The sequence below is a fragment of the Ochotona curzoniae genome, unplaced genomic scaffold (genome assembly GCF_017591425.1).
Source record: "Ochotona curzoniae isolate NIBS_2020 unplaced genomic scaffold, NIBS_Ocur_1.0 contig_2688, whole genome shotgun sequence".
NCBI lineage: Eukaryota > Metazoa > Chordata > Mammalia > Lagomorpha > Ochotonidae > Ochotona > Ochotona curzoniae.
The window spans coordinates 6,862,744-6,880,908 of NW_024465553.1; the positions used below are offsets into that span (position 1 = coordinate 6,862,744).

Here is an 18,165-nt window from a genome sequence, read left to right on the forward strand (position 1 = left end):
AGAGGAGGGGCTGTGCTCACTATCCTGGGAATTCCACCTCACAAACTTCAAGGCAGAGTGAACTTCTCTCCTACTCTGGTCAAATGAGAGTGAGGAGACTGGGGACAGCTTGGGTGTGGTTGGGGCAGGGAAACGTGTTATCTTAGGGCCATTGGTCTTGTTGGTTGCTATTCGTTTTGATCTGTCTTGTAACTTCAAGTCATTTTTAACCTTGGACTGAACAGTTTGTTCTTCATTTCCTTTAAAATACATGACTTGATATTTCGTACAGCCAAAAAGAGTTCAACTTGGGCAAGGTTTGATTTCAACAGCTGATTTCTCTGTAAAGATATTTATGTATTTGAAAAGCAAAGAGAAGTATCTTCCATCTACTGATTCAGTCCCTAAATGCCCACAGCTGCTGGGACTGAGTCAAGCCTACTCATTCCAAGCGGGCCACGTGCTTGGCAGGGACCAAAGTCATGGACCATCACTGCTACCTCCTGTGGGTGCAGCAGTAGGATGCTGGGACTGGAGGCGCAGCAGGTGGGGCTGCAGGCATCTCTCACAATGTCTGAGTGGTCTGCTGGTGCTAATCCCTCCAGCGTTGCCCCCCACCCACCCCACCAGAGTAGCTGCTGTCCTTAGCTCTAACCCCACAGGTGAATTTTGCCCATTACAAAGGTTTTATAAACACAGTCCTGCAGTAAGTCTGCTTTACTTATTTAATTTTCTGCCTGACACCTCTCACTTGTCAGCCACCTATTTGAGTCTTAGCTCAGCAGCAACACCCCATACCATGTGTCCCCAGCTGCCTTCGTCTCTCGTAACCACTTTCAACAGAACACCAGGCTGCAGGTGCCACCAGGCTGCAGGTAGATCGTCCAGGTGTTCACCCAGGGGCCCTGAACATGCTTGCTCACTCTGCCGAAGTCTGATCAAGTTTCTGGCTGTGGGCATGGGTCCAGCCCTGAGCCACAGCAGGAAAGTGGGATGTAGCCTAAGTCCCACGTGTGCTAGGCTCCACTGGGTGAGTGTGGATAGCCCAGACTGCCCTTTGAGAGGCCACTCCTCCTCCTTTGGAGCTGGCCTCTCCAGGTGGTGCCTTGGGATGAAGTGACCATGCTAAGGCAGGCTGCTTGAGGCTGCTTCATTTTGAAACATTGTTTGACAGATAATATTTATATTCTTGCAGGTAGTAGAAGTTAATTAATTCCCATTGTTATATTGAGTTCCTTTGTTTTTTTCTATTCCATTTTACTCATTATACTGTGATCTAAACTGTTACATTTGTGTGGTTTTCCATTTGGGGACCATTAGGAAGTGTTGCTTTTCCTAACATTGTGTTACGTAACTCATGATGAGCACATGTTTGCATTTCTGGTCTTTTCATGATGTGCCTAGTAGTGGAACTGCCGAATTAAAGGTGTGTGTGGTAGGCTTTAGTAGAGACACTAGAAATGACTTTCCAAAGTCGTTGTGTTGGTTTATACATCCATACATAGCACAGAGCAGTCTGTGTGTCTAACCCTTTATACCATTGTAGCTCTAGATTTTTTTGTTTCGTTTTTAAATAAAGACAGAGTGAGCAAGCTTCCATCAGATGGCTCACTCCCTGAATGCTTGCCGTGGTCAGAGGCTGGACTAGGTTCAAGCTGGGAGCCCAGAACTCAGTCTGGGTTTCCCACTTTGGTGGCAGGCAGCCAGCTCCAGGAAGCCCTCCCCCACTGCCTCTCAGGGTTGACCTGAGCAGCAAGCTTGGAGCAGGAGCCAGTCGAGACCAGAACTCCAATATGGGGGCCGGTCGTCTGGACCAGTGTCCTTGCTAAGCCCCTTCGTCACGCTGTGGGTGTAATGTGTGTTTCTGTGATGCCTAGTGTAGCCGAGTTCCTTTTTTGTGTTTTAGCTGTTCAGCACTTGTGATATGCTTGCTTTCTTACCTATTTTCAGTAAATGTAAGTAGAGCATCTCTATGTCCCTTCCTTTCACACATGACTTAGTGGGAGTTACTCTCTGACAGCAGAAATAGAGTGAAAGAAGTCTTCTCTCACTGCTGCTGCTGTGACGGGCGGGATAGTGTCTTCTCCAGCTCCAAGCTGCTGCTCCCTACCAGAACCAGGAAATGAATCTGTGATACCCTCTGCTCCAGACTCAAAAACTATCTTGTGCTGCCCTTTTAAAGTTTATTTGTTCACTGTTAATTGTTTACAAGTTAGAAGAAAAGTTCTTGCATCGCCTAGTTCATACCCAGAATGTCTGTGACAGAATCAGGTGTCTGGTGTCTCCTGTAAATGTCAGGGATTCAAGTAGTTGAGCTGTCACCAGGAAGCCCTTAGCAGGAAGCTGGATTTGAATCCAGCCTCCAGAATGGGATGCAGGTGGCTTGCCCACTGCGCCAAGCATCTGCCCCAGTGCTACCTTTCCATCCCTTTTTGTAATGCACCCTAGGTCTTCTCAATGGCTAAATTTTGTTCTTAGAAGAAACTGATCCATCAGAGGAAAATAAAGGTGTATATTTCTTACTTTCTAAAAAGATTTAATTTTCATTTGAAAAGCAGATTACAGAGAGGAAAGAGAATGTTCCATCTACTGGTTCCCTCAAATGGCCACAATGGCCAGCACTGGACTGTTCTGAACCTGGGCACTTCTTGTGGATTTTCTGCGTGGGTGCAGTGACCCAAAGGTTTGAGGCATCCTCTGCTGCCTTCCCAGGTCATACACAGGGAGCTGAATCAGGAAGTGAAGCAGCCTGGACCCAAACGTGTGCCCCTATGGGATGTTGGTACTATAGGCTTGGCCTAGCCTGCTGTGGCATAGCTTGCTGTGCACGGTGCTAGCCCCAAATGGTGTATCTTTCAGGGTGATGCTTTTGGAGTCACCATGTAGCATGTGATATAGCTCAGAATAAACTGCCTGCTTTTCAACAGTGTAAGGAGGAGACCTTACTAGGGAAAGAAAGAGCTTTGCTAACCAGGGTTAACAGAAGAAACAAATATTGTCACATTTGCCATTATGTCACTGAGGGGCAGATGCAGGCTCTGTGTTTCTGGGAGAGTTCCTGCAGCTCCAGGGGTCTCCCATGTGGTAGGGCAGCCTGCGGAAGAAGCGCTGCTGGGAGGAGGAGGCCTGGGCGAGCTCTGGGCTGCTGCTGTATAGGAACGCATGGACCCATGGAAAGCTGCAGCCTCCTCACCCGCTGCCTGGGAAGAGGAGGCCAGTGGTGAACTCATTGGGGACTCGGTCCCTCTTCCCAGCTGTGCCGGGGTGAGCTCCAGGGACCTCCTTGGAACAGCACTGCTCAATGCAGTGCATTGGGCACATTGTCTGCAGATTTCTCTGAAGCAAATGCCAGCTTTGGAATGCCAAGTCTCAGTTTTTAGTTTTTACTGTTTATTTGTTTTGAAAGACAGAGAGGTTTCTCCTTGGCTGGTGCACTCCATAGATGCCTGAAACAGCTAGCAGTGAGGCAGGAGCTCAACCTAGATCTCCAACCTGGGCAGCCGCCTGCTGCTTGCAGGCCCTGTCTTATCAGGAAGCTGGGCTCAGGAGCTGGAGCTGTGAGGTGGTACGCAGGTCTTTGATGTGAGGTGACCCAAGCCACATGTTAACCACTGGACCAAACACCTGCTCCCAGAACTTTTTCTTTTTCTTTCTTCCTTCCTTCCTTCCTTCCTTCCTTCCTTCCTTCCTTCCTTCCTTCCTTCCTTCTTACCTTCCTCCCTCCCTCCCTCCCTTCTTTCCTCCCTCCCTCCCTCACTCCCTCTCTGTCTCTTCCTTCCTTCCTTCTTTCCTTCCTTTCTCTCTTTCTCTTTCTCCTTTCTTTCTCTTTCTTTCTGTCTCCTCTCTCTCCCTTAATTCTCCCTCTCTCCCTTCCTTCCTAGGATTTATTTTAAAGACGCATTTACAAATGGAGGGACATACACACACACACACACACACACACACACACACGCGGGAGAGAGAGAATATGAGTGAATGAATGTCCGTCTGTTCCTTATTTCCCTGAATGGTCACAGCTACAAGAACTGGGCCAGACTGAAAGCAAGGACCAGGTGCTTTGACTAGGTTTTCCACGTGGGGGCCCAGGCACTTGGACTATTTTTTGATGCTTTTGCCAGGCGCATCAGCAGGGAGCTGGATCAGATGTGGAGCAGCCAGGACTCAAACTGGTGCGCCTGTATGAGATGCTGGCATCCCAACAGCAGTGGGACGTGCTGCACCGCACTGCCAACCCTGAGCTGCGAGTCTTGATGTGGAGTGATTCTCAGCTGTGTTGGCTGTTGAGCTTTGAAATCCCATGGACAAGGATGTAGGACCAGGAGAGCTTGTCACAAACCAGATGTTTGTTACAATGCTTCTAGCATTACTCATTTGCCATGGATTCTCCAAAGGTGACTTTCTTTTAGATACTGAAAAGGTTAGTAAGTGTTTCTGTAGAGTAGTTTTGAATAAATTGTGATATTCTATGTGTTTAATAGGTGATAATGTTCCATTTTAAGTCACTGTTAGCTTTCTGGATCATGTAGCTAAATAATTGTAGTTTCATTGATGATAACATTGTAAAATAAAGATCAACAAATCACAACATGTTATTCATGTTTGTCTGAGACTTAAAACATTTAATCTGACAATATTAAAAAGATAATAACTAAATCCTTTAGCGGAAGATACTATAAAAAGAATTTGATAAATCACATCTTAATAAATCACCTGTGGTTTTTTTCTTTTGTGAATGTTAGCAAGAAGGCTCACTTTGTGCTCAGCATTGCCTGAATAATCTTTTGCAAGGAGAATACTTTAGTCCTGTGGAATTGTCCTCAATCGCACATCAGCTCGATGAAGAGGAGAGGATGAGGATGGCAGAGGGCGGCGTCACCAGTGAAGACTATCGAACGTTTCTGCAGGTTCTGGTTTTGAACTCAGTCTTCTTTTGGGTCGGGGAGACTTTAGAAAAGAGCAGTTTTTCCTGAGAGCTGACTTGTTAATTCTAACTCTGCTCTTGCCATTGTAAACGGGATGTATAGCACAGTACTTGAATAGCCACACTAATGAGCTTTTCCCTGCCTCTCCTCGTCCTGCGCCACCCCCTCTCTGTCCCAATGAACAGCAGCCTTCCGGAAACATGGATGACAGTGGCTTCTTCTCCATTCAGGTGAGCTGGCGCAAGCGCACACTCGGATTGTGCATGTCTCTCTCCAGCGCTGTCAGCTGTGTGGTTCATTTGGAGTGTCATTAGCCTCTCATGGTCGCCGTGAAGACGTAACCTTCACAGTTTCCTCCAGAGATTGTCTCCACAGAGGTCAGGGTTGTTTTCTAGGAGTGGATTTTTACACAGGGAAATGTGAACATCAGGATTCTAGATTTTGCATTAAAATTGGGCTTTTAGGGGGCTGGCATTGTGATGCAGCAAGTTAAACCACTGCTTATCGCATCACCATCATCTCGTGTGAGTTCCAGTTTGTGTCCTAGTTGCTCTACTTCCATCCAGTCCCTTCCTACTTTGCCAGGGAAAGCAGTGGGAAATAGTTCAAATACCTGGGCTCCTGCCCCCGTGGAGGAGACTTTAATGGAGTTTCTGGCTCCTGGGCTCAACCCAGACCACTCCAGCTGTTACAGCCATTTGGGGAGTAAGCCAGTGGGTGGAAGATTCTCCCAACCCCTGTCCCTCCTCCTCCATTTCTCTCTCAGCTTTTAAAAATCACTAGCTGGGCGAGATTATTTAATTTGCATCCACTATTAATAGCCTTAAATCACAGTAGTAAGTCACAGCATTTTGTACTTACTCTGTTTTGGTTAACTTGGGAAGCTGCAATACCTTGCTGCCTTCCAGTTGAGTCACAGCTGAATCTCTCTGTGATGGTCTATGGATCATGACTTGTTTTTACACATATAGCATTTTTCTACTCTGCGATATGTGTATGTGTCCCTTGACGATAGGACCCATTCCGAGAAAGGCATCGTTCGGCAGGGTCCTCGGGGTGCGGCCATCCTAGGGTGTGCTTCCATGGACCTAGCCGCTATCACTCACTTCACAGCTAGGCTGTTCAGGTGTACGTGCTGAATGTATACATGTCCCAGCTGCTCCACACCCCATCCAGCTCTCTGCTTGTGGCCTGGGAAAGCAGTGAAGAATTGCCCAAAGCCTTGGGACCCTGAACCCATGTGGAAGACCTGGAAGAATCTCCTGACTCCTGGTTTCAGTTCAGCTCAGCTCAGCTGTGGCCACTGCAGCTGTTTAGGGAGTGAACCAGTGAATAGAGGATCTTCTCTGTCATTCCTCTGCATAAAATCTGATCTGTCTTTGTGATAAGTAAATAAATACGTTTTTAATATGTATATGTGTTATGGACTCAGGTAGCTGTGTAGTTAACACTTTTTAATAATCAGCCTTCGTGGGGCCAGGATTGTAGGACCACAGGTTAAGCTGCCACCTGTGATGCTGACCTTCCATATGGGTGCCAGTATGTCTGCGTTCATTCCCATGCAGCCCCCTGTTGTTAATGTGCCTGGGAAAACAGCAGGGAATGGCCTGAACACTTGGGTCCTGTCATTCAGGAAACCCAGATGGAGTTCCAGGCACCTGGGTTCAGTCTGGCCTGACCCAGCCTATTGTGGCCATTTAAAGAGTAAACCAGCTGGAAGAAGATCTCTTTTTCTCTCACTCTCTCTCCTCTCTCTCTGACAGCCTTTCAAATAAATAAATTCTATAAAAATAATATAATCTTCTAGAAACATGTAAAAAATACAATGGTTTGGTCGACTTATCTGGCTACATTCCTTAAATTTGAAAGAATAGTTCTGCTCATGAAAAGTTGCCATTTGTTTTTAACAGGTTATAAGCAATGCCTTGAAAGTTTGGGGTTTGGAACTAATCCTGTTCAACAGTCCAGAATATCAGAGGCTCAGAATCGATCCTATGTAAGATCATTTTGTTTTTGTTTCTTTCCCTACATTTGGCTTTTAAAATTACATTTTTTTTTCACGAATATCATATTGTGGGTACTTCTCATGTTCCTTGTTGCATATTCTCCAACTTTGCCATTGTACCTTTGATGTCCCTGACAGCTGCCCATCCCTGGGTCCTCCTGACCCCCTCCCTGGCAGCGCAGAGCTGGCCCTGGGGGTCACATTAGGCAGGTTGCCTTGGCGCCACATTTCTAAGCTGCTGTATGCATGCTCATGGAACTGTTTTGTTTTTCAAAGTCATTGATGCTTAACTCTAAATGTAATCCTAAGTTATCACAAATTTTGTATGATACTAATAGACAAAATAAATGTATGTAAGCTATTAATGTTTCAGCTTAATATCATATTTTTTGTTTTTCAGAAATGAAAGATCATTTATATGCAATTATAAAGAACATTGGTTTACTGTTAGAAAATTAGGAAAACAGGTAACAATTTTCTTCCTTTTATCTTTTTCTTTTCTTTATCCTATATTCCATTTGTAATAGAAGGGATTAGTGTGAGTTGGCAAACTAATTGAGAAACTTATCAGTAATATATGTGTAAGGTATGGTTTCAATCTTAACAGAAATTTCCAGTTTTAGAAGGTAGCAGCAATTTCTCTTACAGATTTGTATGTGATAACTATATACAATTCAGGTATATATTTGGAGAACTTCTATATTTAACATAAAATAGATTTGGGAAATCCCAAACCCTATAGAGTTGTACCGTAAGTTCAAAATAAAAAGTTTTAACTAGAAAAAAAAAAAGCTAAAATAGATATCATTACCTTTAAGTAGGATTTTATGTGATTTCCTGTGAGTTATTACATTTTCAAATTTATATTTGACATTGTACTGTCTTAAAGTCTTTAGCAGGATCAGGTGTGAACGAGAACATTGCCATGTTGATTTTGATACAGCAAGATCGCTCATGGAATTCTAACATGTCATGTCATAAATATATGTACATAAAATAATTTCTGGTTTTAAAAAATGGACCTAGTCTGGACCAAACTTTTTCTTTTTTTAGTAAAAATTATTTAAAATTCTTTTGTTAGAATGTTGCATCTTTGAAAGAGGGTTATGGGGAATGTGGCTGTTGTAATGGTTATGAATACATTCTTGGTCATGGCATCGCATGGATGAATCTCAGACCTTACTGAAAGAAAGCAGCAGCCAGATCCAAATACTTCATACTCTGTGTTCCCATTTATGTAAAAGGCTAGACAGGTGCAAGATCATGTGTGGTAGCAAAGTATTGTGGGCCAGCAGTTGCCAGAAGAGGCAGTCGGCAGAGCCACAGAGGGGAAGGCCAACGAACAGGAGGTGCGCACAGTGATGGCTTCACAGCTGTGTACAGTTGTTCAGCCCCTTGAGCTACAGATGTGAACTGTGCAAGTTTTTTGCAAGTTGGTTGTATGTAGCAAGTGGTTTTAAAAAGGAAAGTGAATTTTAAAAGATAAATGTAGTCAACAAGAGAGTTCATTGAATCACTTAAATCGGTAAAAGATGATTCAAGACAGATGGCCTACTGTGAACCTTTAAGTCTGCCAGTAGGAAGCAGATTTGTCCCACATGTTTATGTGTTAGGGTTCATCTGAGGTGCTCAGAGCCATCCAATAGTTGTGGTACAGGGGTTCAGGTGGGCACTTTCTGAATGGGTGCTAACACTCATGGGAGCGCAGGCAGGGCACTGCCCTGGGGTGTTAGCCTCGGGATCCTAGTTACTCCTTAAAGGAAATGATGAGCTGATGTTCTTTTTCTATCTAATTGCTAGCTGTTTAGGATCTGAAGACTTAGATGTCAAAACTTCCTTTGTGTTGAGTTATAGTTAAACTTACATGATTATTTTAGGAGATTCTTTAAAATCCTATTTTCTAATCATAACTTGTTACGTTTTTTACAAACATAGAAGACATCAAATTTTAGTTTATTGCCTGTGGTTATAATTAATGTTTTTGCTTAAAATTGGCCTTTTTCACCATACTCTTACTGGAGATTCCTGTGTAACCAAAGAGATTGGTGGAAAAAGTACTCTCTTCCTTGTCACAACGTAGCTCGAGTGGTTGAAGTGACATTGTCATGACCATAGCTTTGGAAACTTGCTGGGTTCTATGGTTTGAATTAGGATTCCTATGATCTAACTTCTAGGTCGTGATCAGGGAATACCAGCCCATGGGAAGTAGTAGGTCAGCAAAATTATTTGTTCGGCCCTGCCAAGGCAAATATGCAAGACTCAACATGTGGTAAATCTGAAGCAGCCAGTTTTTTAGTTGGTTGCTTTCTGTGATCCAAGAATACTGTTACAAGTATCTAGTGGCCACTGGCAGAAAACAGGTTCCCCATCCTGGTAAATGGTGTGGATTATTTGTGACAGAGGGTTAACAATTTTCATAAAGCAAATTGGTGACTATAAATTTGCTTCTGGGAGTGCCTTTCTCAAAACTGGAGTATTTGGGGCAAAATTATAAGTAGTAGGAACATTTTGTGTGGTTCTCAATTTTATTTCATAGCAGTAAGATTATTAGCTATGTGGATTGCTACTTGGAAAAAGACTAATTATTGCCATCAGTAAGGACACGTTATGCATCGGTCCCTGTTATAATAACTCCTCTTAGAAAGGTTCTTTTTTTCTGTTTACTTTTTTCTTTTTAAAATTATTTAAAAGAGAAAGAAGCAAAGAAAAAAAAAGAATTTAAAAAGAAAAACTAGGGGTCAGTGTGGTGACATAATCCACATGCAGCCCCAGAAGCCCCTGTGGGTATTAGAGTCCCAGCTGCTCCATTTCCATCCAGCTTCCTGCTGATGGCCTGGGCAAACAGTGGAGGATGGCTCAAGGTTTTGGGCCCTGCACCCGTGTGGGAGACCTGGAAAAGGCTCCTGGCTTCAGGCCATCCCAGCTCTGGCCTTTTTTAGACACTTGGGGAAGTTCTCTGTCTCTGTAACTCTGGCTTCCAAGTCGAACAAAATGAATCTTTTTGAAAAATAAGAGAGTTTGGATGCACTCCCCAAGTGGCTAGGCCAGGCCTGGCTAGGCACCTGGAACTCCGTGTGGTTCTCCCATGTGGATGGCAGGGACTCATCCTGCCTGCAGGTGTATTGGCCAGAGACTGGATTTGAAAGTAGTTGTGAGTTGAGCCCAGACTTCTAATATGGAACCTGCATGTTCCAAAGGGACCTTAGCCTTACAGCGGCACACTGCCTGCCCCCACTTAGACTTTCTTAAATTTATGGTAGTGTGAAAGCTGTGCATGTTAGCTAGAAACAATATGTTAAATTGGGATCTTTTTTTTTTCAAGTTAGCAGTATGCAGACAATTCTTTGTGGTGCCAGACAGTGGCAGCAAGCTGTTTCTTGCAGTCAGCTACGCGGTCATAAGGGTAGGCCCCTGGCACTTCGTGCGCTGGATCACTGGGCTGTGGTTATGATAGCCTCACAGGCCAAGGCTGTTAGCTGTATTTTCAGCTCAGGATGTCAGCTTAGAAAAGAGTTGGCTTGTTGGGACATAACGGCTTCTGAAGTTGAGGTGCGTCTGTACCATCAGCTTTTAATTTTACTACTTTTTAGAGGAGTTCAATTATGATTTAAAACTTTTAAGAAATACTTGTTAGTAGTAAGTCTACAACACTATTTCAGGTTTTTTTTTAGAGATGTGTGTATTAAAATGCACAGCAAGGAGCTCATACTTTGACTTCTTTGAAGTCACATGAGATTATTCCGTTATTTTTCGTCTGAGTTCAGTGTATTTCCACTAGTTGGCCAGCTTTGCCGCGTTCGCTGTGCTGTGTCCTGCCGTGTGAAACTTTCTTCCTCATTACCCGTGACGCACACTAAACTGTTGATTTTCTTTTCCAGTGGTTTAACTTGAATTCCCTCTTGACGGGTCCAGAATTAATATCTGATACATACCTTGCACTTTTCTTGGCTCAATTACAACAGGAAGGTAAACAAAGACTGAAAACTTTGTGATGCTGTTTTTCAAAATAGCTGAATGAAATAAGCTCGTTGGTTGTGAGTGTAACCGTATTGTGTCGGCTGTGGCGGTGAAACGAAGCTTGTGTTTTAGGTGTGAGCTGCGGGCCCCACTTTGGATGAAAAGGTTCAGTTAGAGTCTGACACCTGGCGCTTCTGTTTGTAGTGCTCCACACACAGCCTGGGGGGTGGAGGGAGGAGGGGAGAAAGAACTCATTGAGTCACTGGTTTACTTCCCAGATGGTTGCAATGGCCAGGCCTGGGCCAATCTAAAGTCAGGATCTAGAGTTGCCTCCGGGTTTCCCAGATGGTTGCAGGAGCCACACACTTGGGCTGTCTTCCACTGCTTTCCCCAGGCACGCTTGCAGCGAGCTAGATAAGAGGTGGAGCAGTGGGGATTCTAGTTGGTGCCCCTATGAGGAGTCAGCATTGCGGGTTAAAGCTTAACACACTGCACCACAGGGCCAGCCCCTAAGATAGTTTTTGAAGGCTTGCTTTCTCATTTAACAAGGTATTACAAGCTTGTCTTGTGTATTCCATGCCCTGGATTTGAACTCATCTCCAAGGGAGATCTGGTTCCTTTTGGGTAGAATTTAGCGACGGTGCTCTGCGCACTGGACTGCTGCTGCGTTGGCTCTGTGCAGTGGCCCTCCATTCCTGTGGATTTCACTGGCCATGGAGGGAGGATCTTAAAAATAACTGTATCTGTACAGAACATAGTTTTGTTCCTTTATTATTACTCCTTATGTGATACAGGATAATAACTACGTAGTATGGGATTACTTCAAAAGTTTGTGGAAAAGTAGAATTAAACAGGACCTACACAGTGGCAAGTGGATAAAGTTCTTGCCTTGCATGCGATGGGATCCCATACGGGCACCAGTTTGTATCCTGGTGGCTCTGTTTTCCCATCCAGCTCCCTGCTTGTGACCTGGGAGATCAGTTGAGGATGACTCAAAGCCTTGGGACCCTGCAGCCATGTGGGAGACCCTGGCTCCTGGCTTCAGATCAGCTCAGCTCCAGCTGCTTGGGGAGTGAATTGCTGAGCCAAAGTACACCCTGGGATCCTACCTTTATTTTTTAAAGCAACTTTTTTTCTTTGTAAGATTTATTTATTTTTATTGGAAGGTAAGATATACCGAGAGGAAGAGAGACAGAGAGGAAGATCCTCTATCCAATGGTTCACTCCCTAAACGGCCACTGCAACCAGAGCTGAGCCGATCCAAAGCCAGGAGCCAGGAGCCTCTTCTGGGTCTCCGATGCAGGGGCAGGGTCCCAAGGCTTTGGGCTGTACTCGACTGCTTTCCCAGGGTACAAGCAGGGAGCTGAATGAGAAGCAGGGCTGCTGGGATTAGAACCAGCGCCCATATGGGATTCCGGTGCATGCAAGGCAAGGACTTTAGCTGCTAGGCTACCATGCTGGGCCCAATCCTCTCTTTTTGAAGCACACTCTACATTTGTCTTCTTTCAGATTCCTTTTGTGGCTTTTTATCTTCACAGTTTCTTGAAAGTGATCCAAGGTTTCGTTTTGAATATGTGTCATCCCATTATTTTAAATGTTCTCTTTAAATCAGATTTTATATGCCAATAATTGCCAAGCTTTTATCTTTGGCCTGCACAGCTCTCCAGATGCCAGACTTCTAGTGCAGACGTTCCTGGGAAATGTTCCCGAGTTAGAATTTTAACTTCTAGCTTAGACATCTCCGCTTGAAGTGCAGAAAGCATCAAGCTGAACTTGGATATAAAAGACTGCCTTTTTTCCTCCCCTCATTCTGTCCATCAGGCTTCCTGTCTCAGCATTGGTTCATAAGTTACTGAGAAAGCTGCTCAGAGTGCTTGTATAAAGTTGACGCTTGTCACCCCTCTTTTCGGAGCCCTCCGTGGCTCCCAGCACACGCAGAGTAAAGTCCAAAGTCGAGTAAAACCCACCGTCTTGACTGCCATGTAAACAAGGCAGAGAATCCACTCCTCGAGGAAGTGTTAAGGTCTGGGACAGCTTTAGTGGCAGCAAACATGCTAAGCCCTCTGACCTCTGAATATATTTACCCTTGAAATAACTGCTCAATTGTTTGGAGTCTTTTTGATCTTTGTTTCATTATTTATTAATGCTTCCACAGGATTTCCCATTACGAGTTACAAAATTTAGAAAAATGACTGTGGAGAAGATCCAAGCTGGTGGAACTGACTTAGGCTTAGTCCATGCTCCCTTGGTTTTGTGTGGAATGTCCACCTGGGAAAATCCTTTATTTCCAGGATGGTGTTCATAAAAAATTATACAAGATGCCTGTAATTCTTTGGAAACTCCAGTGACACTTGTGGCATCTTGAGTAGATTGGGGTGCTGGCGTCCAGTCTTGTTTTTAGTTATGTGTCTGTCTCAGGGCAGGGCAGCTATTCCCACAGGTGACTCATTTTATCCTTGTTGCCCATTATTAAAAACATGATTGTATCCCAACTCCTGGTACCTATAAGGAAGTTACCAGCTGAAGGTAACAATTAAAGACACCAAAAACATATGGGTGAAGTGATTGACAGAAACTGGGCACCTGGGTAAGTAGAAGATTGTGAAGAAGGTGGTCTGGCCCCAGACCCCTTGCTCTGCCTGACCTGCTCTTGCCTGCCTCTGTCCCGGGAGCGAGTCTCCTGGCTGACCTCCCCCTATGTTTGTCAGACCCATGGCAGACATGGCTTCCTTTGTTTCTCCTGGTCCCCTGTGAGATGGCTGTTTCAGTCATCTCATCAGATGGACAAAAGCAGGCTTAGAGACTTGGGTGTCACCTCAGTCACCCTACTGCTATGAGTTGGTGTTTGAACAGAGGTGGTTCCGACTCCTCAGCTCTTTTTCTTTTTTCTACTTGACTGTGCTGTGTTACTCTGCCTCTCTGGGGGCTCTAAACTCAGTTTTGACTTTCTCCTCAGCTATTCACTTTTGCCTCCCTTTTAGGTTATTCTATATTTGTTGTTAAGGGTGATCTGCCAGACTGTGAAGCTGACCAGCTCTTACAGATGATCAGGGTCCAACAGATGCACAGACCAAAACTTATTGGAGAAGAATTAGCACAACTGAAAGACCAGAGGTAAAAATGAAGCCTGAAGTACGGAGTATAAGATGTTACAGCATTTTCATTACAAGACTTAAACCCTGTGTTACTCTTAAATGGGTGGTGGCTCTCGTAGACTGTAATGCTTTAGTGACATGTGTTGAATCCAGCTGAATTAATTAAATGTATTCACTTAGACTGACATTTCTACATCCTCTTTACATAACTAGACCTTGTTTGTTGGTTTTGACTTGCCGTAAGATCTTTGGTTTGTAGATGCCTCTCTGTTATGTCTGAAATAGAGTGGTTTGCGGTTACCATGAGTGCTTTTGTTCTTTAGAGTCCATAAAACAGACCTGGAACGAGTCTTAGCAGCAGATGATGGGTCAGGAATGTTAGACGAAGATGAGGAGGATTTGCAGAGGGCTCTGGCACTAAGTCGCCAGGAAATTGACATGGAAGATGAAGAGGCAGATCTTCGCAGGGCTATTCAGCTCAGTATGCAAGGTATAGACATTCTGATATACGCTTAACTCATTGTTGAAGGACTGATCCGACTTCTCCCTAGTTTTCCTGAAAGTTAACGTTCTGTTCGCACAAGTTCTTGGACAATTATTGCAGAAGCAATAGCGATATACAGTCAGCTTTGCTTTAGACTTTTTGAAACATCACATTTTACAACCTGTTTTGTCATAGAACTATATTGCTTATAGTTAACTGATGCAGTTATATTTTTCCTTCTGCTTATTTTAGTTGGCTAAACTACCATGCTAACATAACATTCAACTGAAGCTCATCTGCGGGGGTCAGTTGATGCTTCTCCCAACCAGCTATTTCAGAAGCATTTATCATTGTGTTGTATGTTATAAATGTGTGCAACATAATAGGAGGGCCTGTTCAAAGAATAGTAGTTGATTTGAAAAAATCCCAACGCAAACTGATTCTGCTAAGGCCACTCTGGGGGACTGGCTTTTCTGCTGCTGATCGGGCATACCATTGCCTCAGAGGAGAGTGAAGAAGTTTGCTTAAAGCTAGTTTTACTTGAACTGGTTTTGTTTTTATCTAATTCTCATGAATTTGCTTCTACTCTTTCTTTCTTTCTTTTAATATTAGGTGAAAGGAGGAGTGCCAAAGATAGAAAAAGATCTTTGATTTCTTGTTTCACTTGCCAAATGACCACAATGGCCAGCTCTGGCACAGTCAAAGCCGGGAATTCCGTCTAGGTCTCCCGTACGGGTGACAGGGGCCCAAGCACTTGGGCCTCTTCTGATGCCTTCCCGGGCAAGTTAGCAGAGAGCTGTCGGAAGCGAAGCAGCTGGAACTTGAACCAAAACTGCAATGTGGGGTGATAGTACAAGTTAACTCACAAGGCCACAGTGTCAGCCCCAGATTTGCTTCCCCTTAAGGAAGTTTTTAATCAATTAAATTCCTTAAATGTTTACATAAAATTGTAATTCCGTGAATGCAGAGGCTGTTTAGCCGGAATGTCTCGTGGCACAGGGCCACCTGAGTGTTCTGTGTGCTGTGTACTCTGCTAGATTAGTCCCTGAGAGAGAGGAACCAGCTTACTTCAGGTGTTATTGTGCATTTTCATCTTAACAGCTTTATTTCCCATTTTGTGCATGCAAATGTACAATTATCATATGTGGACCTGGCAGTATAAGCTGTGGTGATGCCCAGGTGTTTAGAGGTGGAAGAGTATGGAGAATGGGTTCTCTTACTTTTCCCCTTGGAATTCCACGAGCTTGAAGGCGGAGCTTCATTTCTAGTGAGACAAGGCAAGCACACAAGTATGGCGCTAATGCTTTCTCAGCCCGGGCTGGCCGCTGCGCTTGGGCTCTCCTGTCTGCTTGCAGCGCAGCTGGGTGATCGCTTTGGTTGCAGTGGACGTAACCTTCAACTGAGATTGCCTGCGTCAGGTTTTCCCTGCGATGTTAGAGCCTTTCTTAAACGTATAGCACAGTAGTGCGATAAGCATAAATGTATCATACTCCTTGAATTGGTGTTGAAAACCATTCTTGTTCTGTTTTATTTTGTGTTCAGGCAGTTCCAGAAATATGTCTCAAGATACTCCACAGACTTCAAGTACAAATCTTACTTCAGAAGAACTGCGGAAGAGAAGAGAAGCCTACTTTGAAAAGTAAAGTAGTTGGTACAAATTAAAATTTCATGTTAAACATTTTTGGCTATTTTATGTGCTTGCAAATGACTGCTGAACAGTTGAATGTATATTTGGAAGATTTACAGCAACATGCAGTGTAGATTTAGGGAGAAACATTGTCTCAAATCTGTAAATTTTTAAGAAATGGAGCAAAGCAAACCTTGGGAAATTTCATTTACCAAAAGGAAAATGGAATTGGAGCAGGATCAGAACAATGCCTAGTGACCAGCCCTGCAGAATCCTGTCGGCTATGCAGCAGCACTCTCATCCTGCATGCGGAAGCTCACTGCCAGGCAGAGGTGCCAGGGACTGCCCTACTCATTGCCGCGTCATGGGTGGGTCCTCCTGCCCATCCGCACGAGTGACACGGAGGCAACCATAGTGCTGAGTCATCACTGCCACGAGGCCCTTGTTCCCAGCTGCATCTGGTCTGTTACTGAGTGTGCTTCCTCAGTGTCAAGGTGCACGTACTTCTGCTCCTCAGTGTGTCTGTAATTGAGAAGCATCTTAGAACCTTCGTTGGCAGAATTCTAGCAATACCAGTTTACGTTTGGTGATGTAATGATGACAATGTTCATCTTTTTATCTGGTTTGTGTTTTATTTTAAATCGTAACTCAGAAGTATTTGAAGCGAAGTTCTGAACAACTGGCATCCTCTTAATGTGAGGTATTTCCAGTCTTTATTCGGTGATAGGTTGATGGATTTCATTATATTTAAAAATTGGAAATAGTGCTTACTAGTTCTTTGCACTTTTAAATTCTCAAATTAGCTTTATCATTTCTAAATTAGAATGAGCTTCAGATTTATGCAAAAATGGAAATGCTAACCTAGTGAGCCACTATTTATTATTACTCAGATTGAATAAATACGGCATAAGACCAGTGTTTTTTATTCTCCCAGCTTCTATTCTTTCTATTCTCTCTCTTCCAAGCTTGGACTCTTTTGTATCACTTAGTTTATAACAATTTCACTATGTATATCTGAGATATATGAGCTTTTTGTTTTTATATAGGCGAACAGTATTGTCACACAATGGTAATTACATGGAAATTATTAGTAATTTCATATCATCAAATACCTGATCAGTGCTAGTTTTATTTAGTGTTAAAATTACATAGTTAGATAAAATTAATATTCCAGAAAATTTAAGTGGGTGCAGGGACCCAAGTCCTTGAGCCATCTCCCATTGTTCTGCTAGGCACAGTAACAGGGAGCTGGATCAGAATGGAGGCAGTCAGGACTTGAACCAGTGCCCATGTGGGATTCCAGCACTGCAGGAGGTGCCTTAACCCTCTGTACTACAGAATAAAACAAAACACTTCCAGCACTCTTCAGTAATTGATGTTACTATTTTGGACACATTCTCTTCCAGTCAGAGTCACACATGTATTGTGTAACAGTTATTTCTCAGTTAAGTAAATATCCTTTGGCCAGTCTGCATATTTCATAAAATGAATAGATGCATTATAATTTAGACAGTACCCTTTTGTTTAAATTCTGATACACAGCAAGAATGGGTGCTGGGTGCTGGTGTTAAGTGCTGGTGGAGCAGTCTCCACGCATCACAGCTCTAAGGGTCAGACAGCTTCAAAGTTGACAACTGCTTATTTTTCCTTTTTCCTAAATTAAAAATAGAATAACCTGGGGCTGACGTTGTGGCACAACAGGTTGGGATGTTGCCTGGGAGACTGGTATCATATGTGCCAGTCTCATATGTGCTATCTCATGTGTGCCAGTTTGATTCCAGATGCTCCACTTCAAAGTCAGCTTCCTGCTGGTGAATCCTGGGAAAGCAGAGGAAGATGGCCTAAGTGCTTGAGCCCTTGCCACTGACCTGGGAGACCCAGATAAACACCTGGCTTTGGCCTGACCCAGTCTTTTAAATCTCTTAGGAAAAGAAGTAAATAATCCCATAAGTAGTATAAAACACATTTTTAAAAAGAAGAATAAAACTGTTTCCTCTGAAACTATTCTATTGCCTGCCATTCCCTTGAACTCTGGCAGACTTTGTTCCATAGAATGGGAGGAGAGTCTGGAGGAGGAGAGGTGCCAGAAGTGCCCC

The 18,165-nt window shown here is 43.8% G+C and overlaps 1 protein-coding gene across 4 annotated transcripts in view; it reads left to right on the forward strand.

The window, feature by feature from the left end:
- Positions 1 to 18,165, forward strand: part of ATXN3 (ataxin 3) — a 34,703-nt gene that overhangs the window by 5,960 nt on the left and 10,578 nt on the right. For 2 of the 4 annotated variants that reach the window (XM_040975143.1, XM_040975145.1), the window contains exons 2-9: positions 4,719 to 4,883; positions 5,087 to 5,131; positions 6,812 to 6,897; positions 7,307 to 7,373; positions 10,785 to 10,872; positions 13,845 to 13,977; positions 14,282 to 14,448; positions 15,985 to 16,081. In XM_040975143.1, the coding sequence (XP_040831077.1) occupies positions 4,719 to 4,883; positions 5,087 to 5,131; positions 6,812 to 6,897; positions 7,307 to 7,373; positions 10,785 to 10,872; positions 13,845 to 13,977; positions 14,282 to 14,448; positions 15,985 to 16,081 (848 nt within the window). Of the gene's footprint in view, positions 1 to 4,718; positions 4,884 to 5,086; positions 5,132 to 6,811; positions 6,898 to 7,306; positions 7,374 to 10,784; positions 10,873 to 13,844; positions 13,978 to 14,281; positions 14,449 to 15,984; positions 16,403 to 18,165 lie in introns of those variants that run through there. The other 2 variants (XM_040975146.1, XM_040975144.1) reach the window with 2 other exon arrangements.